The sequence below is a fragment of the Equus quagga genome, unplaced genomic scaffold, assembly GCF_021613505.1.
Source record: "Equus quagga isolate Etosha38 unplaced genomic scaffold, UCLA_HA_Equagga_1.0 198587_RagTag, whole genome shotgun sequence".
NCBI lineage: Eukaryota > Metazoa > Chordata > Mammalia > Perissodactyla > Equidae > Equus > Equus quagga.
The window spans coordinates 18,621-46,553 of NW_025798295.1; the positions used below are offsets into that span (position 1 = coordinate 18,621).

Below are 27,933 nucleotides of genomic sequence, written 5' to 3' on the forward strand. Positions count from 1 at the left end.
CAGAGGAAAGATGGTGTCTGAACAGGAGGAAGGACTGGAGAAGCCGAGGAAGGACGGACTCGGGGTACACTCAGGTTTGCATGCAGAGAGGGGTCTGTAGAAGGCTGCGTGTGGCCTTGTCTTCCGGCTGATCCAGGAAGCAAGGCCAGCTGCAGAGACTGTGCTGAACAGGGACTGGAGAGGGGCCAGGGGTAGTGGTGAGCATTTGCACAGGTGAGTGAGGGGAGCTGGAAATGAGCCATCACATCCTTAGGATCACTCACCAGGACCCCGAGGCCCCAGCATAGTAGGAAAGCAAGTGTTGCAGGGACTTGACTGTGTGTCCAGGAGATTTTACTGGCTGCTGAATCCCGGCAGGCGGCCCAGTGGCAAGAAAAACCTGGAGGCCCAAGGCATATGGTAGAAAGCCAGAAAAAGAGAGCTGGATGGAGGATGTGGGGGAATCAGCGTTGTAGCTGGACAGCATGAACCCTCGAGGATAATGAGCTTTTACTCAGAGGAGACGGTCAATAATCCTAAATTCTGAGACGTTCGTTATAAATGAGTAGAGTCTTGATAAAGACATCAGAAATCTCCCTCCTCTTTCTTCTACTAACAACCTCTTTGCCAATCCCTCTTTAAATTGCCTGTTTTATTTTGCTTTTAGTGGGGAGCTGTGGGGTGTGGTCTGAGGCTCTCCCCATGGAATCTGTATTTAAACCTGAGGTCCACGGTCTCAAACTCAACTTCCTGATATGTGCAAATCAGAGCTAGACAGCTCCCCACCTCGGCGACAACAATAGAACTCTCTTACTTCTGAATAGGGTGTTAATGTGGTGATCAGAATAGATGTCTTTCAGTGAAGTCTCTAAAAATGATTGTGAACAATGTACCTAAGAGCCAAGCTAGTTTTAGAAGTCACCTAACAAACAAATATGAAAAACCGCAGGTAGACATAAGCTAACAAGTTTTTGCAGTGTGCATGGCCCCCTTTTCCATGGAGGCATGTGGGTATCGCCACTGACCCAGGCCCAGCCTGCCTTCCTGGGAGTGACCCGTGACCCCTGGGGAAGAGGAAAGAGCTCAGGGGCCATCGGGGAAGGGAGCAGCCTGGGGGACGCTTACTCCAGGGAAGAGACAGACCTGGTCCACCACCGGGAAAGGGGAGGAACCACGTGCCTTTGTTACAATCTGGATAATCAGCTCAGAGGGGCTTAAAACTTCACTGGGACATTAAGTTTCTTTTAAATGAAAGCTCTATACTCCCATGGTTACATGGTTTCCTGAAATCCTTTCTGTGAGTTTTAAATGCCTCAGAAATCGTTTCCAGAGACACTGTCCTCTAATTACAAAAAGAAGGTATTGGGTTTGTGCCTCTATAGAAAGTCCCTATGTTTAAACAGTAAGTGTGATCATAACGATCATTATAACCGACTTCCGTCACCACCACTCCCAACGGGAACTCCATGGGTAGGTTTGTCCAATTGCTTAATGGGTTTCTGCCAGTTTTAAAGAGAAATAAAGTTGGTACACTTGTATTCAATTTTGATGTTTTTGATGATTAAAAACCCAGCTGGATAGAGGAGATCCTGTTTTGGATGAGGAATTTCAGCGACTCAAGACAGAAGTTAACCACACACGGGTTGTTCGCAATCTGGAAGAAGTGGGTAACTTTCCTTTCCTTGAAATCTAATTATTGGGAGCTCTTTATATGCTTATTTTTAAAATGCTAAACAGTTTTATAGAAATCCTTTTACCAAGAGACATTTAGTAATTTTTAACGTGCTTACACTTGCAGAGTGTTTTTTCTTACGTATTGCGAGTAGAGCATCAAAACTCGTAATTAATGCTTCCCTTGAAATGAACGGCATTATATACTTTGGCTCCTCCTTTCCACCCCTCTACTTTCTCCTTCTGGATCTCTTTTTTTATTTCCCTTTGCTCTGCAAGCCCGTCTGCAGGTGCTCCTGGTGGGTCCCTGGGCCTCTCTTCCTTGCCCGGTCCCCTTGTGGGAAGGATACGAGACAGGAGGTCAGAAGCCAGAGTTCTGGTCCCAGCTCTACTACCGATTTGGGACCTAGGAGAAGCCCTCTTAGCCTTGAAGCCTCAGTGTCCTCAAACCTAGAATGGGGACAGTAGCCCCTCCATCTGAGTATCTCTGTCATATGATAGTTTCTGGTTAAAACCCCAATTTTTAATTTTAACAATGAAACAATTCTTCCTAATCTCCCCCACCTCCGTCATTCCCACTTTTCTTTTCTGGGTTTGCCACATCTGAATTATTTCTACCTCTTTTCTTCTCCCCCACATTTAGTCTGGCCACGAAGTCTTGCCGTAGCTCTTCCACAAACCCACACCCAAGCCCGGCCTTCGTGGCTCACCCTCAGCTAATCCAACAGCTTGTTTGTTCCTGTATCCGCCCCTCCTCCCTCTCCTCTCCAGCCCACTGCGTGGGCCAGCGTGAGATGAGTTCACTTCTGATGCCTTTTCCTTCATATCGTTTCCCTGTTCGAGAAGCTCCAGTGCCTGAGGCTGTGGCAGGCATCCTTTCCTCCGCATTCATTTACTGACCTACGCACACTGCACTCCATACGCAGGCCTGTGCTGGTGCTCGGTGCAGGCCCGACCAAAACAGTCCTCGTTCTCCGCGAGGATCCCACAGCCCACTGTTCTCGATTCTGGATGCCGTGCCAGCGCCCCCAGCGTGGCATTGGTTTCTGTGTGTCTTTATTCTTCTTCCTCAGGGTCACATGTGTTTCCTTGAGCTTCCCTAACCAGACTGTAAATCTCTTAAAACCCAAATCTTGTCTTCCACTTTTGACCCCCAACCCAAGAAGCATTCCCTATAATGCTCTGTACACTAGAAGTGCTTAATAAGTGTTCATTAAATGGCAGGACAAATAAATAATAACTTGATTTGAGATCAAACTCTAAAACATTTTTATTAAATGTTTATGCCAGGAGTTAAAATTTAAATCGAAGATGTGTCTATATTTTGTGTTCACAGAAAATCCAGGAATTTCATCCCAGTTTTGATCCACTCACGAATAATACTTGGGTCAACAGGTTCAGGGCGCAAAGACGGTTTCAACAAGCAGCACGCAAGGTAAGTCTCAGGACCAGACTGAAACCGCAATGTGTTTAGTCATCAGCACAGGGAAATTGAACGGTGAGTTTGTTATGACAGCTTTATTGAGATATAATTCACATGCCATAAAATTCACTCTTGGAAACTGGACGATTCAGTAGTTTTCAGTGTATTCACAGCAGCACTGTCTAACCTTAGACCATTTTTATCGCTGCACAAAGAACCCGCGTTCCCGCGAGCAGCCTCTCGCTCCCGCAGTCGCTGCACCGCGCGTCTGCTTCCTGCCTCCGTGGATTTGCCTCTTCTGCACATTTGGCAGAAATAGGATCACACACACACGGCCTTTCGTAGCTGGCTTCTTTCTCTTAATGTGTTTTCGAGGTATGGATGTCCCACATTTTGTTTATCCATCCTTGGAAACATTTGGGTTGTTGTCACTTTTTGGCTGTTATGAATAATGATACTGTGAACATTTGTGTACAATTTGTGCACATGCGTTTTCAATTCTCTTGGGTATATATATCTAGGAGTAGAATTGCCAGGTCATATGGTAACTCTAGAACAATTGGATGTTGATCAGTTATTTCTAGAAAGGACAATTGAGAATTCCTGTGGAATCCTGTCTCTAACATCCAGGCTTATGGCTTCCCCTTCACGGTGTCATCTCACTGCTGTGCCTTCTTGACCCTCACGCTGGTCTTCCACCCAGCACATTGCGAGCCTCCAGTGGCTTCCTGTGATCAAAATAAAATGACCTCTTAGCCTTGAATGCCAATAAAGGGTGGAAGGTGAGCCGCTGGTCTGGCTGCACCCACACCCCCTCCAGCTGCCTCCTGTTCTCTAGGTTGTCTCAGTCCTTGTCTTCTTCCAAACACACCAGCTCATTCCCTGCTACAAACCTGTGTTTCTGCCCCTTGCCCATCAACTGAGATGCCATTCCATCTCCATCTGTCAGTGACTGTCCTTTGAGCCAGCGCAGTCTGCCTTTCCTCCAAGAAACAGTCCTTGTAAGCTTCAGCACTTAGCGATCTCTGTGGTGCCTCTTGTATCATATGCTGCCTGTAGATCTCTTGTCCTTGCCACTAGAGTGGCTCCCTCGGTAGGCAGAGCCGCCCCTCAAGCAGGGGAGAGCAGTGGTAAAGACTTGGACTCTGGAGCCAGACTGCCCGCACTTAATTCTTGGTGCTACTTCTTAGGAGCTTTCTGATCTTGGACAAGTTATATAACCTCTGGGCCTCTGTTTCCCCATCTGTAACTGAGGATGACAGTAAGACCTGTCTCACAGGGTTGTCCCTGAGGATTAAATGTGTGAATATGTACAGGGGACTCCAAAGTTTATGGTAACAATGATCTTTCCAGCAGCGCTTTCAGCCGGGACTGCTGACGGTCCAGGCAGAGGCAGAGCTTGCTGCATCAATGACCTGCTCACCAACCTCCAAGGCCCCATGGAACCCGCATCCCTGCTGAAGCTCTGTCTTGGTGGGCTCTGTGTATATGCAGAACAGAGGTGCCGCAAGATGCTGACTGTGAGGAGAAAAGTGGTGCAAAGAGGCAGCACGAAGCTGTGCTCTGAGGGAAGAGAGCACAGCTGCCAACAACGGGCAAACAGCAGCAAGATACTGGCCGGGCTGGCTTCCCACTAATGGGACCACCCTGGACATTCTGGAGAAAACCCTCCAGCTTGAAAAAAGTACCGTCCGCAGCTACATGCTTCACTCTGAGTGATGGCTCAGTCTTGTGCTCACACTCCCCAGCAAGTACTGTCAGTTCGGTGTGCAAATATAGTCCCAGCCTGATGACTTCCAGCCATCTCCTCAGCTCAGCCACCCCCTCATCTCTCACCTGGACCACTGCAACAGATCTTCCTGCTTCCCGTCCCCACACAGCAGCCAGAGTAGTACCCCCAAAGCTTGAAGATGGTAATACCTCTCCCCTGGCGAAACCCTCCAAAGGCTTCACATTGCAGTTAGAATCAGACGCACAATTTTTATCAAGGCTACACAACCACATGGATTTCTCTCTGTCCCTTAAACCATCTCCTTGGTTTCTGAATCAGGATCTTTGTATTTGCTTGTTCCTCTGGCCAGAACTCTCTTCCCAAGATCATCGTCGTTGATCATCCTTCAAGTCTCAGATCAAATCTCACCTCCTCCGAGCGGCCTTCCCTCATCATCCCTGCCAGTCCGACCCCCTTCAGCCCCTCAGTCATGCCCTCATGCATTTACTGTCTTTTATTTTCTTCATGGTGTTCACCATGTTTATTTGGTCAAGTGTCTGTTGCCATCCCACCCCCACCCATACACACACACGGGAACATTGGCTCCCTCGGGCAGCACGTGGTCTGCCCCTCCTGTATCTCCAGGACCTTGCACAGAACTGGCCACACAGTAGCCACTTGATAATATTTGTTAACAAGAGAGTCCTTTACAGGATGGAAAGGAGTGTTAATCATGGCATGAAGGGTCCCCTCAGCCACAGCTCTGTGCACAGGGAGCGCTCACCTTCAGTAGCATCTGCTCGGAATGCAGAGCACAGTGGTGTACGCTGAGCACTGCCCAAAGTCCAGAGCCCTATTTCTACAGAATCGCCCCTTCAGTTTGTCCCTCAATTCTGCAGCTAACACAGCGGGAGCGTTACTATTCAGATGTACTGAAAAGAAAGAACGAAGAACTAGTCATTCTTTCCACTCTGGAAATAGAGAAAACCAGAGCTCATAAATCGGGTGGGACAAGGCCAAATGGCAACCTGGTCTTTTTTTGTATTCAGGCAGGTCAGTGTTACCCAGACCTTGACGTCCCCATGGCCTCAGCCTAGGGCAGCGTGCCACTCTCCCTGTGAATTCTGACTTAGAGTGGTGGCCTCAGCCCTTAGTTGTGGTTGGGGAAAGTGAGTTAAATTGAATGCCAAAATGAGCATGTACCAATTAATAATTTGAGATCATTATTCTTTCTAATTCCAGATCATGGTTCATCAACGACTACTCAGTATGTTGAGTGCTGTTCATGACATGGACAAAGGGACCATCCTCAGAAGGCTCACTAAAGGACAACAGTCAATAGCACCAGGTAAAGTACAGCTGTGAAGAATCGCAACGCCTTGACCAGTAAGTCCTCTGAGCACGAGGTTTCTTTATAATGAAGTTAGCTGTGTAGAAATAAAATATTTTCATGAATCAAATGCATTAGTTTTTTTTATGGGTACTGTAACAGATCACCCCAAACATAATGGCTTAAAACAACACGGATTTACTATCTTACAGTTCTGGAGGTCGGAAGTCTCAAGTCAAGGTGTCAGCAGGGCTGCTTCCTTCTGGAGGCTCCAGGGGAGAGTCTGTTCCTGGCCTTTTCCAGCTTCTGGAGGCCGCCTGCCTTCCTTGGCTTGTGGCCCCTTCCTCGCATCACTCTGACCTCTTGCTTCAGTCGTCACGTCTCCTTCTCTGATGCTGACCCTCCTGTCTCCCTCTTCTGTGGACCCTGTGATGACCCTGGGCCCACCTGGATTCCCTGGGACACTCTCCCCATCTCAAGACCGTTAACTTAATCACATCTGCAAAGTCCCTTTTACCATGTGAGGTGACGTAGTTACAGGTTCTGGGGAACAGAATGGGGACACCTTGGAGGGGCCATTATTCAACCCACCAGTGACAAATCAGACCTCCATGGCAGCTTTGGGTGAAATACCTGCCCAACTGGTAGTAGGCAGGGTCAACCGACCTGACCAAGTTGTAACCTCATTGAAGGGTGGCGGTGGTTCAACCTCCAGTTTTGTGCCCTCTGTTCTTTCTTGTCACCCGAGAGAATAAGATAGTCATCGTTTATACTGTCAATTGGCTGCATCTTGTCTCAATCTAGCATTTGCACATAAAGTTTTTTATATTGTATGATCTTTGCTACTTAAAGAACTTCCCATCCTCTGATCCCCAGGGTGGCCGGGGCTGACACCCACTCTCAGTAGATTCTGGGAGCCCAAAAGCCATGTCCCGTATTCTCCATCGGTGGCTCGTGTGCAGATCCACAGGCAGGCCCTGATCCTCTGGCACTCTTCCTCCCCTCCCGAGCCTGAGCCCCTGAGCCTGGCTCCACTTCCCTGCCCCCAGGAGCAGCCCCTCTCCTCCTCTTCCTCCAGGACCCAGAGGGGTACTTTGTTTTTCATAGCACTGTGTTGATTTTTAATTTTTTTTTTACTTAGTCCAGTGCTGTTTATTAAGTCCATCATCAGAGGCAAGAAAAGACTTCCATTCATTGCCAAGGGGGTGGGCTGAGCTCCACCAGGGGGGGGGGGGGCGGGTGGGGGTGCTCGGAGCCCCGCAGAGCACAGGCAGTGGGCGGGCCCTTCAGTCCGGTCACACCAGCAGGACCCCATCCCTCCTCCACGGGTAGTGCCCCAAACCAGGGCCGGGGAGCAAGACCAGACAGCCCCAAGGGAAGGAGGGGCCCGGGGGCCTCAGGCTCAGGCCCTCGGTCCCCAGCAGCACCCCCTCCCCTCTGCTTCCTCTCCTTTAAGATCCAGTGGGTATTTTGTTTTTCATAACGTTTTATTGCATTTTAATTATTCTTTTTTCCCTCCTTTATTATTTCTGTCTCTGGTATTCAAGTTTCTAATAAAGAAACTCTTTTAAAAAAATGCTGTAACATTTACCTGTGAAGTATGTATGGATACCTGGAAAATGTCTTCAATATGCTTCTTTAATTTAATCTTTTTCTTTGCTGACGAGGACAGGGAATATTCATCAGAGATACTTTCATTTGGAATTATTGTTTTTTAGAAGTAAAAGTAAAATAAAATTTTAAAAAATTGGAGAGGGTGTTGAGGTAAAGAACAAAAGAGAAACTAAAAATGGGTCTAATACATACATCCAACGATATTCTTTTGGAAATGCTGTGTGGCAAGTACCCACTAATTCAATACGCAACCACAGACGGTGGTTTCACAGAGAAATGCCTTAAGAACGCCCCAAAAGTGCTGTTTGTTTCACCCGTAGACAAGAGTCCCTCCAGATTTCTGCCGCTGATCGGTCACGACGATTATTCCAGGCGGTTTTCGGTGTCGCCCAGGGAAGTCCTGCCCTTCGCCTTCCCGTCCCACAGTGCTCCTCAGGACTCCAACGAGTTGGTGGGTGCTGCGAGGCTGGGGGTGGGGCCCGGGCATGATCGGATGGTTGTGAGGCAGAGATAGTTGTTGGGCTCAGTCCCTTCACCTCCTCCTCAGAGGCTCCCAAGGGAGACCTGTGCCCAGGGAATTGTGACCAATGGGAAACCAGATATCAGCTACTGTCACCTGCCTGGCACCTGATACACCTGTGCAGAGCTCCTGGGTAAACTGGGCTGGGTCCTTCCTGGCCTGGAACCCAGCAAGAGCCCTGAGCCCCACCTGACTGCCTGGGAACCAGGCCTCACAGCAGACGGGCAGACAGAGAAACAAGACGGCCTGGCCTGGCCCCAGGAGACAGGCCCTGCTCAGCTGATGGAGAGGCCAGAGAAGGGCAGCCCCCAGGTCCATGACCTGACCTAGGAATGAGGGAACATGGCCCCAGAATCTCACAATCTAACCCATCAGACTCAGAATTCCTCCTCTCTCTCTCCCTCTCTCTCTTTCTCTCTCTCTGTGTCTCTCAGTGGCAAGAGGCGTGACAGTTCATCCCTCTTGCCCCATGGGGCACTAATGCATTATAGGAAATGCAGTAGCTAACCTTACACTGCATTTTCCATGAGTCGGGCAGTGTCTTAATGCTTCAGTTGTATCAGTTGACTTCCTCTTCAGTAAATCTACGTGATAAGATTATCAGCTACAGATGAGGAGGAACCTGAGGCATAAGGTCACATAGCCAGTAATAAAATGTTGCCCAAGTTAAGTAGTTAGCAATAAAAAGTGTGTTTAAATTGATACTGAAAGTACATATACAACATAATTCTTTTAGTTTCAAAGAATAAACTTGCCATTCGCATCCTATCGGGTGCGTTAAGCATTGCAGGTTAATCCTCTCAAGGGTTACAGAACTGACTTTAGAAATTCCATGTGTTTTTTGCATTAGATAATTAAACAACTTAAAAGATCAGAATATTTAGCTCCTAGGAAAAAATAAATCTGTGATTTTTAAGCAATAATAAATATCTGGCAGTCAATAATTAGCGGAGTGGACAGGATGGAGGGATGAAGAGAGAGCATCACTGTGCTGGGGGCCCAGCTCCTTGTTTTGGTATAGTTCAAAGCTTACACATTTCACTTGATATTTTAGTTAGTTCTGTAAAGATTTCTCTGTTGCTCAGGGTTGATGAAAAACAGAATTCTCAGCATTCTTGTCTATAAAGAATTTTTTAGTCCCATAAATACTATATTTCATCGATTCTAAGATCACTTTTTTCATATTTAGCATCTTTGAAATTGAGAGATGTCTTATAATTGATGGCATGTTAGCATTGTATCCTACTAATTTAATGATGGTGTCTTAGATTAGGTGAAATACCGTATTTATTGAATGCCCATAAAATGTCAGGCGCTGGTCCAGGTGCTCCGGTGTCCAAGCAGATTAGCATGCAGGAGGGTCATTAGGTAGTGCTTTGGGATGGGACCTGTGGAGGGGACGTGGTGGGGGCAGGAGTGCACAGAGCGACGCAGGGCGGCAATCCTGACAAAGGCCTCGCTGAACTCCTGAGGGGTTCCAAAGCTGGGACAGTGAGAGGACCTGGCCTTTACACCTTCGCTTCAACCTGTCACTGGAGACGGGCTGCCCAGGAGGGGCACGTGATGAGTGAGGCGGCTCCCTTCAGCCAAGTCAACTCCTGGGGAGGGCTGACCCCTGGGAGCTGTTCTACCAACGGGACTCCTAGCAGCTGGGGCACTAAATCCTTGAAGCCCGAAGGGGACTCTGGGTGGCATGTTGCAGTGTCCACAACAGTAGAAAATAAAAAAGAAGAATCACGTTCACTAAGAGACGAGGAGGAGGGGTGGCCACGCTGCCTCCAGGCCCCACACATCAAGAAGCACCTGTGGTCGTGGGAAGGGGCACTTTGAGAACAGAGCTGTTCATTTAATATTGGAAATGTATGAAAATAGAAGCATGGGCGCTTTTGCTCAATGTTGATTATGTGTCAATTTTTGGAATTCTCACATTTTAGGCTCCCGATGGCCTTGGCCCAGTCCCAATCAAATCTTCAGAAATTCCAATCAAGCAGAGTTATTCCTTCCTCAAGCTGCAGGTCAGAACTGTCATATGGTATTAGTTAATTGGGTTTCTTATAAAGTGAACAAAATATTCTTGATCTGAACTGCATTATTTTATTAGTTTTGTTCCATTACAGATCATACTGTGTGGAATACTGTGTGTATTTTTCTGCTGTTATTTTACGGTATGTGTGAGGTATAACAGATTCTTTTTTCCCAACGTGGCTTATGGAAACCAGGGTCTTTATTCTGTGATTATACCCTTTATTATGCATACATGAAGCTATCTGAACTTCACATCTTAGAAACTTTAAGAAAAACACAAGATAGTGAACAAAAGTCAGCCTTTCTTGAGGTGTGTGACCACTTCTGCTCTTGAGAATATAAACACTTTAAATGGACAAACTAGTGTTTGGTGTATGTCTGCAGTTAAGCCATATGCTGTGGGAGGGTAATTGTGAAGGCTCGTGTGTGCTGGGACCCAGAACAGGGCTCAGGACTTGCACTAAAGTCCCTCCAGTGCTGGTCCAAAGTGGTAACTGCCACGATGTGATGGTTACAACATGGCGCTTATTTCCTTTTACTGTCAGGCAGCTCAGAAACGCTGTTGAGAAGTAGATCCCCCTAAACGGTGACAGGCTTTTAAGGACATGCAGTCAGCCGTCTCCTTTCGCCCTCAGGTTCCTGAGCTGTACAAAATCAAGGGGTATCAGCCATTCTGTGTCCAGAAGTCTTCCACAAGTTACAGACCTCAAAAGCTTGCTCGAGCCCTGAAGCAAGGAGCTGAGGTAACACAGCCCCGCCTTCTAGAGTCATGCCCACCTTTCCCCTCTTGTCCTGGCATCAAAACTAACACACCGCTCTCGGTCCTGCGCAGGATGAAGCCACCACCATCATAGCCCTGCCGAGCCAGGAGGCCGCACCTCAGCTGGCCGGCAAGACCTCGGTCCTGAGCATGAAACCCCCAGAGGCCTTAGCCAGCTCTCCAGACTACGACCCGCTTTATATTTTTGTAAGTGACAATCGGCAGAGGGCTTGTGTTCCACGTTCCTTGACTTCAGCAGTTACTTTGTAAGAAAACAGAAGCATTATTTGGGAATACTTTTCTCTCTTTGGAATTTCAAATGTTAAACAATATGTCACCCCTTTGAAATTACTTGCCAGCACTTATTATTTGGAGAATATCAGTGTTTCTATCTTTTAAAAATGCCAGCATTTATTTTTATTACAGTAGCTTTATGATCTTTCTAATTATGTATAATATTTAAGTATATGTAGTGAATATGAATATCTATGAATATATGTGTGTACACACACACACACACACACACAGAAAGTTTAAAAAAAAGTAGAAAGGGAAAAGAAAACACAACAGAAAAAGAAACTAAAATCACCCGAACTCCGTTCCCCGCAGCTTTGCCGATTCCTCAGTCCATCCCTGGGTGGCATGTCCCTTCCACGTTTGCCCCTCTGCCGCCCACCTTTCCTCTGTTCTGGTTCGTTCCTGCTCCTGCGCTTGGCTAGCCTCGCTGAAGCACACCCTGACCAGGCCCCCGTCCTGCTCAGCGCTCCTCACTGACTCTCCATTTCCTACAGATTAAGTCCCAGCTCCTGACTGCGAGGCCAGCAATAAACACCACGTTCTCCCTGCGCCCCGGCCACACTCTGTGCGCTCCCCTCCCGGCACCCTGCCTTCCCTTACGCTGACCTACCCTCATGGATCCCCTTGTCTACCCTTCTATTTCCACCTACTCAAATCCTAAATGACTGCAAGCCAGACTGGACCTCTGATGAGGTTCTATTAATAATGGAGTCATCGGTGAAATGCCACAGTAGTTGCCCAAGTCATGGTCTGTTTTTGTTTTGTTTTGTTTTCCTTTTTTTTTTTTTTTTGAGGAAGATTAGCCCTGAGCTAACATCCACTGCCTTTTTGCTGAGGAAGGTGGGCCCTGAGCTAACACCCATGCCCATCTTCCCCTATTTTATATGTGGGACCCCTGCCACAGCATGGCTTGACAAGCAGTGCATAGGCCCACACCCAGGATCCGAACCAGTGAACCCCAGGCCTCCGAAGCAGAGCATGTGAACTTAACTGCTGCACCACCAGGCCAGCCCCTGGTCTGCTTTTCTAAGGGCAAACACACGCATGCACACAGAATTAAGGACCTTAGATGCTACTGGAGAAAGTCTCCGTTGTGAGGCTCTCCAGATGAGAATCTGGATCTCTAAGGTGGGCAGAGATGCTGCTAGTCACACCCAGGGGGGCTCAGCCAGTTCGCGAAGAGCTGGGACAGACACCTGCCTGTTTCCTGGCTGTTGGCCTGGGGCTCTTCCTCTGCCCTCTGCTGCTTTCCTACAGACAGCTGCGCTGTGTGCGTCTTGGCCACGAGGGGGCATTTTCTCTTAGTCTCATGGCATTTTCTCATAGGCTCATTGGTTGAGAGGAGTGTTCCCAGAGACAGAGAATTTTAGAGCCGGGACCACCTCACAGGACATTTAACTCAGTGATTTTCAAATTTCATTTAGCCCAGAACCCTCTCATCCACCAAAATTTTACATAGAAAGGCAATACATAAAATAAAGTCCTAGTTGCTCTCTCCACCCCTCCACTTCCCTCAGGGTGTCCCCTGAGGAGGATGACCCTGCAAAACCCAAGGTTCCCCACAGCAAGGTTTGAGAACCACTCTCCAGTCTCCTGTCCCCCAGACCCACCCACTCTCACTCCCTTACCATTTTAAACGTGAGAAAACTGGTGTGGAGAAGTTAAGGGAATGTTCCATAGTCACGCTCATACTTCCTTGGAAAATATCAGTAGTTATTAATTGATTAATTCCACAAATACTCAGGGCGCACCTGCTCTGTATAGGACAGGAACCTAAGGTCGGGGCAGTTCATCGAAGGGACACAACAATCCTAAATGCTTACCCATCTAACACTGGAGCCTCAAAATACCTGAAACAAAAACAGATCGAACTGCAAAGGAAAAATAGACAACTCCCCAGTTATAGTTGGTGATTTCAACACCCCTCTCTCAATAATTGGTAGAAGAAGTAAACAGAAAATCAGTAAGGACATAACGGACAAATACCACTCCGGATCGACTTGACCTAACTGACGCTGCAAGAACGCACTACCCTCAAACAGCAGACTACAGATTCTCTGCAGATGTGCGCAGAAGGTTTGCCAAGATAGACCAAATTTTGGTTCCTAAAACAAGGCTCAATAAAATTGAAAAGATTCAAATCATATAAAGTATTTTTTCTGACTTTGATGGAATTAAATCAGAAATGGATAGCATAATACTATCTAGAAAATCCCCCCAAAATTTCGAAGCTAAATTATATACTTTAAGATAGCCTACAGGGACAAACCCCGCGGCCTAGTGGTTGAGTTCAGCGTGCTCTGCTTCAGTGGCCCAGTTTCATGGGTTTGGATCCAGGGCACGGACCTGTATCACTCATCAGCCATGCTTTGGTGGCGAACCACACACAAAATAGAGGAAGACTGGCCCAAATGTCAGGTCAGGGCTAATCTTCCTCAAGCGAAAAAAAGCCCATAGTCCAAAGAAGAAATCAAAACAGAAATTAGAAAGTATTTTTAACTGAGCGAAAATGAAAGCACAACACAAAAATTTTGGGGGGAATTAAGACATTAGAGGATAGGTCTCACATTAGTGCCCTCACTAACCCTTTAAGAAACTCAGAAAAAGGAGCAGACGAAACCCAAATTAAGCAAAGAGAAATAGTAACGATCATACTGAAAATCAATAAAGTTGAAAACAGAAAAACAATAGAGAAAAACTGGTTCTTTGAATATCGATAAAAGGGATAAACCTAAATGATCAGGAAAAAAAGGTGAAAGACATAAATTACCAATATCAGGAATGAGAGAGGTGACATCCTTACATATTCTACAGATATTAAAAAGGTAATAAATTGGTATTATGAAAAATTTTATGCCAATAAGTTCAACAACTTAAGTTAAATGGCCAAATTCCTTAAAAGGTACAAACTATTAAATCTTAGTCAAAAAGAGATAGATAACTCTACTAGTTCTATCTCTATTAAAGAATTTGAATTGGTGGTTAAAAACCTTCCCACAAAGAAAACTCCAGACCCAGATGCCTTCACTGAAGAATTCTCTCAAACATGTAGTACAAAATCCACGAAAATAATAATACCAAATCCATAAGAAATCTTCCAGAAAATGGAAGAGGAGGGATTACTTTCCAACTCACTCTAGAAGCCAGTCTTACTCTGAAACCAAAGCCAGACAGAGACATTACAGGAAAAGAAAAGGATAGACCAATATCCTTCATGAACATAGATGGAAGAAAAAAATCAAAATTTTAACAAATCAAATTCATCATAATATAAAAGGGGTAATGTATCATGAGCAAATAGGGGCTTATGCCAGGAATACAAGATTAATTTAACATTCCAAACTCAAGGTAATTCACCATATTAACAGACTAAAAAAGAAAAACAATATGATCATCTCGACAAATGCAGAAAAATTATCTGACAGCACTCCTGATAAGTACTCTCAGCAAGTAAGGGACAGAAGGGAACTTTCTCAACCTGATAAAGGGCATCTATTACAAACCTGGAGCTGACATCATACTGAATGGTAAATGACTGAATGCTTCTCCTGTAAGGTCAGGAATAAGGCAAAGATCTCTACTCTTACTAATTCTATTCAAGATTGTAACTATCGCCATTGCAACAAGGCAAGGGAAAGAAAGAAAAAGCATCTACATTTGAAAGGAAAAAGTAAAACTGCCTTTATTCACAAACGAAACTGTTATCTATGTAGAAGATACAATGAATCTACCCAAAAATCTACTAAAACTAATAAGTGAATTTACCAAGATTGCAGGAAACAGGATCAATATACAAAAATCAGCTATATTTCTAAATACTAGCAACAATCAAAAATTGAAATTTTAAAAAGCCATCTCACTTAACAATTGCATCAAAAAATATGAAACAGGGATAAATCTGACAAAAATATATGACTGATACACAGAAAATTATAAAACATTGCTGAGAGAAATCAAAGAAGACCTAAATAAATGGAGAAATATACCATGTGGGTGGATCGGGAGATTTAACATTGTTAAGATGCCAGTTCTTTCCAAACTAATCTAAAAATTCAACACAATCCCAATCAAACGCTAGCAGGCTTTTCTGGTAGAAATTGACAGATTTATTCAAAAAGTTATATGGAATGCAAATATATCCAAAACAACTTTGAAGAATAAAGTCAAAGGATTTACACTACCTAACTTTAAAGCTTATTTGAAAGCTATAGTGCTCCAGACAGTATGGTATTGGCATAAAAAGAGACAAACAGATCAGTGAAACAGAATAAGGAATCCAGAAATATATGCATTCATACATATATGGTCAACTGATATTTGACAAAGGTCAAAGACAATTCATTGGGGAAAAGACAGTCTTTTCAACAAATAGTGCTGGAACATTTGGATATCCATTTACCAAAAATAAAAATAACTAGAAATAAAAGAACTTCAATCTGTACCTCATGCCATTTACAAAAATTAACACAAAATGGATCATAGACCTAAATATAAAACCTAAACTGGAAAACACATAGGAGAATGTCTTTGTGACGTTGGGTAAGACAAAGATTTCTTAGATACAACATCAAAGCCACAATCCATAAGTGAAAAAAAATGGATTAATTGGACTTTGTCCAAATTAAGAATTTCTGCCTTTCTAAAGACATTGTTAAGAAAATGAAAAGATAAATCACAGACTTGGATAAACTATTTGAAAATCACGTATCTGATAAAAGACTTGTACCTAAAATGTATAAAGAACACTCAAAACTCAATAGTAAGAAAACAAACAACCCAATTTTAAAATGGGCAAAAGATTTGAACAGACATCTCATCAAAGGATGGCAAATACAACATGAAAAGATGCTCAAAATAATGCATCAGTAGCAAAATGTAAATTAAAACCATAATAGGATACCTCTGTCAGAATATCTAAAATTAAAAAGACTGCTGGTGAGAATGTAAAGTGGTACAATTACTTTAGAAAAAAGTTTGACAGTTTCTTACAAACTAAAAAGTTAGTAGTAAACATAGACCTACCATATGATCCAGCCATTCTGCCCCTAGGTATTTACCCAAGATAAATGGAAGCGTAAGACTTGTGCAGGAATATTCACAGCAGCTTCATATGTTCCCCAAACTGGAAAGAAGTGTCCATCAAGAGGTTGACAGACAAACTGTGGTATTACCATACAATGGAATATTCTTCAGTAACAGAAAGGAGTGAACTCTTGATACATATAATAACATGGATGATTCTCAGAATAGTTATGCTGGGTAAAGAAATCAGACCAAAAAATATACATACTATGTGATTCCATTTATTTAAAAGTCTAGAACATCTAAAGTAACCTGTACAGACGGAAAGCAGATTATGTCCACCTGGGGCTTGGGTGGGTGGATGGTATGGAGAGCTGGCGGGATCACCCAGGGGCAAGAGGAAACTTTGGGGAGTGATGAAGATGTTCGTTATTTTTATGGCAGTAATGGTTTTGCAGATGTAACATATGTCAAACATACCAAATTATATACTTTTAATATGTCCAATTTATTGTATATCAATTATATATCAATATAGCTATAAAAGAAAGAATTTGAAACCCTAAGAAAAGAAACAAAAGTAAAAGGAAAGATGTCACCGTTACAATTGGTAAAGTGTTATAGTGAAGTCTTGGATGATATCTGCGCATTAAGCTCAGAGGAGAGAGGGTGAAGGGCTCTGGGAAAGAGGTGTCAAAGGAAGGGTGTGCTCCATGCATGAACAGTGCAGTGGGAAGGATGGAGACACCCGAGGATCTTATAAAGGCACGTCATTCAAGCAAAAAAAGGACATTATAAACTCCAGGAGGAAAAATCAACTAAAAATCAGTCTGTGTTCCAAATAGGAAAACAAATTAAAATTTGGCATGCTTTTTAAGAGTTGGAAAATTTTTAAATATAGAACCCATTTTGGGGTTCTTGATACTAGAACTGTCCTCTCTCAGTGACCCACAGACCATGATATTGAATCTTCACAAAAAAACTATAGTACGAGCCTTTTCTTTGCCTGGCAGAGAAACATATCTATACCATTAAGACAAAATAAATGCCATTTACTAGTTTTCAGCTTTTAGAGACAGCTTATGAACAAAGCATGAAGGTCTTGGTGTGGTTCCAGAATGCAAATGTCAATCATCTCAATAATATAAAAGTAAATTGTGGAAGAGAGGAGGAAAGGTACAAGAAAGTGTAGGAATGCTAATGCTTTCATTTTACCTGAGGAGGAGTTGAAATACTCAACTAAAGACGAGGAAACAAGAAATAGGAGTATAAATGCATCATTTCAGGTCACAAAGATAACCAACAGCAGGACTAAAAATTATAATGTAATTTTCAAAATTGGGAGGAAGACGTTTGGAAGGAGCAGTTGTGTACAGGAGCAAAATCCTTATCTTGCTTAGTAAAGCGTCAACTGGCTTTATCTGAGGTTGATAATTGAGAGAGGAAAAATAAGCATAATGTTTAGAGTTAGAATAGTCACCATCACAGACACAAAACCCAGAAATAATGGGAAAAAACAGCCTCTGGCTGGGCCTGGGGATAGGAAGGGCCTGCAGGAGCCTTGTTGCTTTCGTCACTAATCCTTCCAGCGTGGGTGAGTTGCTACTGTATGCATGCATTAGTTTGAGGAAAATTCAGATCAAAATAATCATGGGGTGACCACTCAGACCACTTACTCTGGTAGCGATGGCCACCCAGGGGGGTCTGAAGTATGACAACTCTTTGAGACAGTGATATTACCATTTCCAAAAAGATGTCATTCATTACACTTGGCCCAAGGCAGATCAAGACAGTTGGCCACACAGCAAGGTCACCCAGCCTCCATCAAGCAGAGTAGGAGGCACTCCTGGAGGGCACAGGCTCGTTCCCCTCCCTGGTGTGGTGCACCTTGCCCCATCACCAGCCCCATAGGGCGTGGCCAGCCCCCTCCCCTCACACTGCCTCCCAGTCACACCATGACTAGGCCCAGCTGGGGTCTCTGTCACTCCTGCCGCAGTTCCCTCTGGGATCCCTTCCCAGATGCTGTGCTGATTGGCCTTTTGTCACCACAAGGATGACTCTTGGTGACGGCGGTCAGCAGTTTTCAGATTCCTACACTCCAGTTGCTCCCTTTACCCAGGAAGTGGAGCCGGGTTCCTTTTTCCCTTCTTCAGTCCTGCCTGTCTCCCCACTTCCTGGCTGGGGGCCTAGGCTCTCCTCGCTCTACTTCTGGATGTGTTGTGACTACGACAGAGGATCTGGTGGGCCTGGTGGGGCAGAGGTGGTGCTCGCTCTGCTTCTGTCCTTTGGTTCTCCTTCCATAAGAGCTTACTTAAGGGGACACGCACGGGAACAGGAGCTGTCCCCACTTCCCCCCCACCACCCTCCTTGCTGTCCTTCCTCTCCACCCACCTGCCTCGGTATCCTCAGGCCTCCCCTGCTTTGGCTCACCTGGGGCCCACCTTTCACCTTGCTCCCTTCCAACCCTCTAGCCCCTGTCTGGGTAAAGGGTCTTCTGTCAAGCTTCAGGGGGTGGAACCCAATGTTTACATTCTCTCCGTCTCTGTTCCCACCCCATGCAGCGCTTGAGGAGCAGCAAAGAATCTACTGTTGTAAAAAAAAAAAAAAATATATATATATATATATGTATATATATATACATACATATATACACACATATATGTACCCTTACCTTCCCTCACCTGCAGGTGCTCATCGAGGTGTCTCTTTCTGCATGACTGTGGGCGCTGCAGACCCCTCAGTGGCCATCGTTGCCTCTCTGCCCTTGTCCTTCCTCTACATCCATGAGTTCAGGCAAGAGCCCTCCCCTGTCTTTCTCCCAGGCCCTAACTCAGTCAGCCTCTCTGCTCTCAGAGCTCACGGTCTCCCCAGCCTTCCTGACTGGAGCACACGGAATACCTACACCACACCTGGGCTCTCCCAGCTCTTGCGCCTGGGTGCTGTAATGCTCCTTGGTCAAGCTGCATTTCCTTTAAATTGCAGGGGACATTTGTTTCTTGGCAGTGAGACTGGGTTTCCATAAGCCGTGTGGAGTTTTATTGTTTTTTAAAAAAGTTTTTTAAAAACATACAAACAAAAAGAACAAAATTTCTACTTAATGGTTCTTAAGCATCTGAAATTAAACAACTGCGAGGGCAAAAGCTATGTTGTCATTTGGAACAAGAATAGGGTTTTTGTCGGACAAGCCCAGGAAGGAACATTAAAAGGCTCTATATTTTCGTATTTTCATATAATTGCCCTGTGTCTCCATTACCTCTGCTGGAAAATTAGTGAAAAACAGGCTCTCCCTTAACATCAGATCCGACATCCAAATGGAGCCTTCTTGAAGGAAAAACATGATCAAAACAATGTGAAATGTTGACGTTTCCTGAGATATCCAACGTCACCCTCTTGTCCTCCATTTAGTTTTTAAGAAGCTATTTTTGTTTTCAAAACCAGAAGCTTATTTGATTTTTAAAACCAGTTTGCTTATTTAATAAATCCCCTAATTCATCATATTTAGAAACAAATTCTTTAGGCCATTTTAAGCTGTGATTTCAGTTGTCCTTGTTTCCACGTGAGTTTAATAAACCCATGTAGTATGTCATGAAGCTCAAACCAGAAAAGGGACATTTATGAATGGCTGTGACTGCTGCCAATTGAAGACCCCTCTGCTCCCCTGCTTCTCTTTCCCAGACGAGCCGACATGGAATCAGAGTGTTGGTGCTAGTGCCGAGAGCTGTAGCTGACGCCTGTCCTATGCCTGGCTTAGAAACTGGTCAACAGAAGAGAATCTTTTTTCCTCTCTGTCTTCTACAGAATCCCAGTCCAGGAGTATTTGCTGTAAAGCACCCTCTGACCTACGCAGAAACCTTGATAGATTACCACCTGTGTTCTCACCCCAAGTACAAGGTCACCAAGGAGTCCCACGATGGGTCCAGCATTCCTCTCACCCAAAAGCAGTTTCTCCATCACACGGTAACGCCATCACCAGGCTCGCTGGCAGGGCTGGCCCTGGGCTGCAGGGAAGGTCAGGGGACAAGGATGGAGGGTGACAGTTGGAATTGAGAAAGACGGTTTGCAGCCACAGCTGCAGAACAGGAATGGTAACTATGGCGGCTGTGTACACTCTACAGGGGTCCGGGTGGGAGACGCAGCATCACTCTTGTCCTGCCCATACCCACCTCTCAGCCTGCACGTTGCCCTTTCCTCAACATTCTCACTCTTTTTCCCTTGAAGGCTACGCCTAATATTCATTTTATCTGTATTTCATCCATGTAAAAACAGTCACATGGCGGGCATAACCCCATGGTCTCACTTCCTCTTTCTTTGGCCCCAACCTTTATAGACATAGCAGAATGGACAAGGTGGCGATATGACAAATGCACAGGAAGGAGGAGGCTCCAAAGAATTCCTTCTCCCCCTACATCACCAAACTGACCTGAATAGCCAGCGCCATTTCTTGGCAGTTGCCCTCAGGCCCTTCAAATTCAATAAGTCCCTAACTCAGATCATTATCTCCACCCACCTCTGCCAACCACACCTCAAACTGCCTCCTCTTCCTGTATTACCTCCTTGCCTTTTTGTTCTGTGACTTGTGCAATGACCATGACCTACGTGATCCTTGAGCCTTCCTCTCCCTCATTCCCCATATTTGACCATCACTGGATTCCCCCAGTCTGCCTCGAACAGCCTGTGATGCTCCCTCTACTCCACTCCATGGCCCCCCACCATGCAGTCAGCCCTCCCTAGAAATCTTCCTTCAACATAAATCTGATCATGTTGTTTTCTAGGTTGAAAGCCCTCAGCGGTCCCTGCTTTCCATAGGAGCATCTGCAAGCTCATTAGCTTGGTCACCAAGGCCCTTCGTGACCAAGCTCCCTCTCCTGCCTCATTTCCCATCAGTCCCCATTACACCCCCTGCACTCAGCTTTGGGAGCTGGCATCTCACGATAGCACCCTCCTTGCATCTCCATGCATTCGCACGTGCTTCCCCTGCCTGGAATGCCATTTGATGAAGGTCCCATCCTCTTTGAATGTTGCATTAGCATCCCATTCATAATAATCGAAACAGATTGTAAGGCCAAATCTGCCCTCCATCCCCAGGACATGTTGCTTATGTGCCTAATGAACAGGGGGAAGAAAAACTCTCCTTTGTCCCCACTTTAACTCCAGGTTGCATTGTTTAGTGCCCTTTGCTGGTGCGGTTGTCTTTTAGCATCAGAAAAATTGAATCAAACTTACTGCAATGATACATTTTGGAGCTAAAATTTTAGGACAGGATAGTCACAGTTGAATGAAATGGAAGTCCTTCCTGGACTTCACCTCACCAGACGGCTCCTTTACATGTAGCACCCTGTGCCGGCTTTCATTACAGGACATAATTCCTGGAATAATGCACTGGAAGAGGTTCCAGCCCCTGGTTTTCTCATCCCTGCCTGAAACCTCTAAGGTAGAGACCACACAAAGGTAAGCCACCGCTCATTGTTTATCTCACAGGAGTACGTTTGCCGCACGGACTAAAGAGGCTGTGATCCCAACAAGGTAAATGCCAACAATAGGTCAAATTATACTTTTAGTGCATGAGGGAAGTTTGCTAGTCAGAGAAATATGATGATGTATAACTGATTTTCATATTTTGAATATATCTTGAGATACACTTTTAAAAAAATTAATGTCACAGGTGACTAGTTGGCCGTACTTAATAAAAGTAGACAATGAATCCATACAATTCAGCTGAAATATTCATGGTCAATTTTTAACATTTATAAATTGCCAAGATCAACCTTCTACACCCTCCATATCCAATTCCAGAGGATCCACTTCTCTCTCATGCCACAGCCAGGCATTCACTGTGGGTCCCATGGCTGTCATCATACAGAGACATTAGAACTCAGCTCCAGAAACAGAGTGGGTAGATGAGAACATTGTTTGGCGAAGGAAAGAAGAAATTTAGAGTAACCACATTTTTGCTAATTTGCTTATTTAAAACCTCTTCAAAGCCCTATGATATCAAACAAGGAGACTACTGCCTTTTCTTTAGGACTCTGCCTGGTCCATAAGCCATTGCTAAGCCCTTGAATCTGCTTCTTTAGTCTGTTGTCCTTATAAACATAGTTAAATGGGTTACCGGTGAGCAAATGTGACTAGTACCCCAAAATGATTATCATCAGCAGGCACCTTTTGTTCAAATCCTTTGATCCAGAATGAGGCCCACCCCAAGGGGACAGAGCCCTATCATGGCCCCAGGAGTGGTCAGGAAACCTGAGCTCTACCACCAACCAAGATCAGCAGGTGACCTTTATACCCCCGATTCCCACCCGCATGTCCTGGATCCTCTGACACAGAAACTCAAGTTCCTCTCCCTCACCAGAATGCCACATGGCCTCCAGGAGCTGTGTGACGTTGGCACGCTCCTCGGCCACCTGTCTGGGCCCAGTCCTCTTGTCCAGAAGACAAGGGGATTGGACTTGTTGCGAAGACCCTTCTCAGCCTTGACATTTTAATTTTAGTTGGAGCAGGAAAGCTCACCCAATGTGCAGCGACTCCATTTAGACTACCATCCACCCGCCTCTCCCCAAGTATTTGAGGAGACAGTTGAAATCCAGTGTGTGACTCCAGAACACTTAATTTGACTTCTTCCTTCATTGCCAGCAGAGAAGCTCTTCCTGAATTAAGCAAATTCCAGTCTCACTTCCAGACGCTTGCCCGTTGGATTATTTCCTTAGTGCTTCTCTATGACCCTCCTTTGCCTGGAGATTAACATGAGACCAGGCACAGGATTGGGGATATGGTGGCAGCTCAAAAATATTAGTTCCTTTTCCATGAGTTCATTCATACGTCATCCAGCCCGCTGCCATCTCAAAATAAACTGAGCATCTTTGTTCTTCATTTTAGCACATTTCTACTGAAATCTCCAGAGTCGGAGGGGATTCTGTAGAGAGAATAAACACTTGGGTGTCCAAAGACCTGCCTCCGTTCCTCACTAGCTGTGCCACCCGCTCCATGTTCTTGGGCAAGTTACTTCTTACTGAAGCCCTGTGAGCAATAGTTTGCTCGTCTGTGAAACGGGAATGGTGATGGCATCCTCACCGCTGTTGTGAGGTTAAAGTAAAATGACGATATGAAGCATATAGCGCCATCTTTAATAACTCTTCTGCTCCTCTACCCTCTACCCCCACCCACTAAACCTTGCAATCTCTCTGTTGCCACCAGATGGCGATGGTCCGTCACCACCTTGACACGCTGCCTCATTTTGCTGTGGGCTGAGGACACTTCAAAATTGACTCACATCATTGGTGAATCAAACATAGCTGGCTGTAGGGTACTGTCAGGCGTCTGATTAACCAAAATGAGAAGTGGTGAAAAGCAGAGACTACCTGAGTCCCCAACCGTCAGCACGCACAGGTCTCAAGAATTAAGAAAAAAAAAATTATCTTTTTTCCACAGCAGTGTCCTTGGAAAAAATCTCCCGAGGCTGTCCTTTCAAAAAGCAATCAGAATGCAGTTACCTTGGGCTTGAATTAAGCATGAATTAACCGTGAATTCTGCACAAACTAAAGAAAATCTCCAACACTAGCTGTTACCTTCAGCTTCTGTGTCTGAGTGTTCTGTGGGCCAGTTTGTTTATAAATAAACCATAATTGCGTAGCAGATTATAAAATCAAGAGAGAGTTCTATATTTCCTTAGGAATTTCCATGATGTAAGATTCAAGATCCTGTTTTTATTTCTAGAAGCAGTTACAAAATAAAAATCGCATTCCTTTTTTAAGTTCCTATAAGTCCATCAATGATACCTCAACTTTGCAGTCATTTTGCTTGAATAAACTTCCTGTTACTTACGAGGTACTTCCCTCGTGTCTTTTGTCCCTGAGACTTAGCTGTTTGTCGTTAAACCATGCAATATGGTTATTTAGTATTTATTTACTCCAAGTCATTTTTGTATTCATAACAATCAAAACAGCTCACTTAGTTTCTTTGCTGTTTAACAAATTCAGAGACCCGATTGAGTCTCCAGGACTTCCATAAAATGTGAGAGGCAGCAGCAACTGCAGACACGGTCTAACCCAGTAGTTCCCAGACTTCCAGATTTTATCAACTAGTAAAATGTCCAGGAATGCCCAACCACCATCTATTGTCGCCACCATTTCCATTTCAGAAGAACATATGAACACACAAAAAACGAGAGGAATACGGTCTCAGAATTTAAAAATGGGATGTTTTATCTCATGAAAGGCTCTTGGTTGTTGCCATTCCGTCTTCCCGGACCAGCCTGGTCTCTGGAGAGAAGTCCAGCCTTTCAACTTCTCAGTCCCTCTTCTCTTCTCGGCAGGAAGCCCCTCTCCTCCGGCTGCAGGCCTTCTGAAGTTTCAGGGATTGGCAGTTAGAACCTGCGTTCTTTGTCATGACGTCAGTAAATGGGACTAATCTCTGGGTGGTGGAGCCCAGGCTCCTTTTAGTGAGGAATGGTGTTAAAGACCAAAATCTGGGTGCCAGGTGTACACATAGCTAGCAGGGGGTTTTGTTCCTTGGCCTCCTCAGCAGACAAGCCAGGGGTGTATGTGGGGAAATATGTATAAATATACACACACACACACATACATACATATATACGTGTACATACCAAAATACATGCACACATACATGAATACAGTCATGTGCTGCATAATAACGTTTCAGTCAGCGATGGACCGCGTATATGACACTGGTCCCATGAGATTAGTAGCGTATAGCCTAGGTGTGTCGTGGGCTATGCCATCCAGGTTTGTGTAAGTACACCCTGACGTTTGCACAATGATGAAATCGTGTAACGATGCATTTCTCAGAACATATCCCCTCGTTAAGCGACACCTGACTGTACACATATGTGCAGATACATGTGCACATGGCCACACATGTACACATACATGTACATATCTCATAAACCATGAGTTCACATCAATGCTTATAATTCCAGTCAACATCCATAGTTATTGCTTGCTCGCCCCCATTCCATATTTGTGCCCCTTCTCCCACGGGTAGGGCCCTGGCTCCTAACACATTTACTGAATGTTACAGTACATCTAAAATGGTTTCAGAATCCCTTCACCTATAACCACTTTAATAAACAAGCATAATAAACAGAGTTCAGATTTATTTGCAATTTTCCCCTACCCCCATCCCGTCCTAGACTGAATATGGAGTCAAATACTGTATTTATAAGTTACTTGCATTACTTCTCTTCCTTCTTTCCTTCCTTCCTTCCACCAATCCTTCCTTCCTTCTTTGTTTCTTTTTCTCTCTCTTTCCCTCCGGTGTGATGATGGAATTCATGTGAAATATTGTTTCAGTTTGCTTTCAGTTTGGGATTTTTTCTTCACTTTCTCACTGATTTTATTTTTTGAATATGTAGAACATTAACATGCTTTCCAAGCTCAAAGCTACACAGAAAGGCAGCTCAGCGAAGTGTCACTCCGCCCCGTCTCCCTCCCGCCCCTTGTCCCGCCACAGCTTGGTCCTCTAACATCCTCCCTGTGTTTCTCTTTGTAATGCTAAGCAGAATACGTGTATTTTTCTTATTTTCCCTTTTCTTGTACAAAAAGTGGCGCACTAGGTATGCTCTTGTGCACTCTGCTTTTCCACTTACAGTCTCTCCTGAAAGTCTCCCCATATCAGAGCATAGGTATCTCCCGCCCTCTCTTTTACGGCTGTAAACGCCGCGTGCCAGAGTTTTATTCAGCCAGTCTCCATACCTGGCGAGCAGGTGCATATTTGCACAAGAAAAGAACCAGAGGAAACGTGTCCCGCAGACACGTGCGCACGCAGGCGGCTTCGCTGGGCCCCGCGGCGTCCGTTCCCGCCGCGCCCGCCCGTCCGCCGCCCCGCCGGCCCGAGGAGGCCGGTCCCTCCCGCGCGGCCGCGCTCCGTCCTTCTTTCCTCTTCAGGAGACGACTCTCCCCGGCGTCCAGGAGACTGTTGGAAACTTGCATCCATTTATGTCTTTTCTCCTGTTCTTCGCTGTTGTGCGTTCAGTTTTTATTCCTTTAATATCATTGCAAAGGTTTATAAGGAGGAGTCGAGACCAAAAGAAAAAACAAAGAGCGAGTGCTTGTTCCACCATCTCGGAACAGAAGTCGGCCGCCAACTGTTAAAATGACAATATATTTTTTCTCCCTATCTGAATTCTTTTACTGTCCTCAACAGCCAGGAATTTTTCTAGAAAGCTCTGAGTTTATAACACCAAACAATACATAAGGGGGTAGGGAGGAAGGCTGAAGTCACACAGAACTGAGGAGGACACGTGGGGAACGGATTAGGCACAGAAAGTGGGCCGTCTGACGACTCCCCCGGAAGTAACCTAACTTCAGACACCACGCGCCCAACCGCCCGCCCAGACTCCGGGAGAGGCCTTGCCGGCGACGGGCCCGGAGCTGAGCGGCTCCCCGTCCTCCGCCCGCGGGGCGCCGAGCGGCTCCGGAGGGCGCCAGGGCTGGGCCTCCCCGGGCGGGGCCGGCGCGTCGGGAGGCCGGGTGAGGGCCGGGACTGCGGACGAGCCGCTCACCGGGCCGCCTGTGTCCTCCCACAGCTGCGACCCCTTCGAGGTGGCCCTGCTGCCCGCGCACGTGCCCGCTACGCTGGACGCCCTGCCCGAGGAGGACAGACTGGAAGCCGCCGAACGGTACCTGCGACCGTCGGGCTGGACGCGGTCCGCTTCCCGGCAGCGCGCGGGGCTGAGGGCCTCGCAGAGCCGGCGCCTGAGCCCGCGGCCCGACGGTGCGCTGAGCCCGCTGCCCGACCGAGGGGACGCTGGGCTCGCGCGCGCCGGGCTGCCGGCTCCGGGAACTCGAGGGCTGGGCGGAAGGGGCGCTGAAGGGGCCGAGGAGCCTTCTGGTCTCAGGGACGGGGCGAGGCGGAGGGGACGCTGAAGGGGCCGAGGAGCCTCCGGGTCTCAGGGGCGGGGCGGGGCGGGGCTGCGCGGAGGGGGCACTGGAGGGGCCGAAGGGCCTCCAGGTCGGGGGCGGGGGCGGGGCTTGCGCGGTGGGCGGGGCTTGGAGGGGCGTGGAGAATCCGGCCCCAGACCGCAGCGCTTGCGTTGATTTGACGGTGAACGTCGGACAGCCGGTGGAGGCGCGTCCTTGGGCCTGCCGTCGCCGTGCGCGCTTACACGTCGTTCCACGCGCACAGTGCGTGAGTGAGATCCTCACCATCTGAGGCGCACACCCGGGTTTGTGGGACCCGCCCACGGGCACCGTCCTTGGTGACCCTCGCGCGGCAGAGCTCGGAGTCCCGGGCTGAGAGGGAGGCCTAGCGTCTGTCCTCTCGCCGCCGCCTGAGGCGCTTCCCCGCGAGGCCGCCCCGGGGCAGGACGCGCCCGGTTCCGTGAGGCTCGAGGGACAGTCCTGTCTGCTGGGGCCGCCGGGGAGCCGCTCGGCTGCCCGGAACCCGGCTGCCCTCGTCCCTTCGGCGCTCGGGTGCGGACCGCGGTGACTCCGGGTCCTCGTGTCTGCGGCGGGAACTGTAGCCCCCGGCACAGGGGCTGTCAGTCAGGGGAGCTCGTGGGGACCGGCGAGCGGGGCGGTCACCAGAGGGGCGACGCGGACGGAGCGCTCGCGGGAAACCGGCG

The 27,933-nt window shown here is 46.5% G+C and overlaps 1 protein-coding gene across 2 annotated transcripts in view; it reads left to right on the plus strand.

The window, feature by feature from the left end:
• The window catches only part of LOC124233360 (cilia- and flagella-associated protein 221-like), a 37,563-nt gene extending 9,636 nt beyond the window's left edge, over positions 1–27,927 (plus strand). Inside the window, exons 6-16 of one of the 2 annotated variants that reach the window (XM_046650504.1) lie at positions 1,553–1,642; positions 2,987–3,085; positions 6,027–6,132; positions 8,049–8,179; positions 10,183–10,263; positions 10,366–10,413; positions 10,909–11,016; positions 11,106–11,240; positions 20,151–20,309; positions 21,709–21,800; positions 26,896–27,927. In XM_046650504.1, the coding sequence (XP_046506460.1) occupies positions 1,553–1,642; positions 2,987–3,085; positions 6,027–6,132; positions 8,049–8,179; positions 10,183–10,263; positions 10,366–10,413; positions 10,909–11,016; positions 11,106–11,240; positions 20,151–20,309; positions 21,709–21,800; positions 26,896–27,235 (1,389 nt within the window). In that variant the 3' untranslated portion in view covers positions 27,236–27,927. The remainder of the gene's footprint in view (positions 1–1,552; positions 1,643–2,986; positions 3,086–6,026; positions 6,133–8,048; positions 8,180–10,182; positions 10,264–10,365; positions 10,414–10,908; positions 11,017–11,105; positions 11,241–20,150; positions 20,310–21,708; positions 21,801–26,895) is intronic. The other variant, XM_046650505.1, reaches the window with a different exon arrangement.
• The last annotated feature ends 6 nt before the right edge of the window (positions 27,928–27,933 follow it).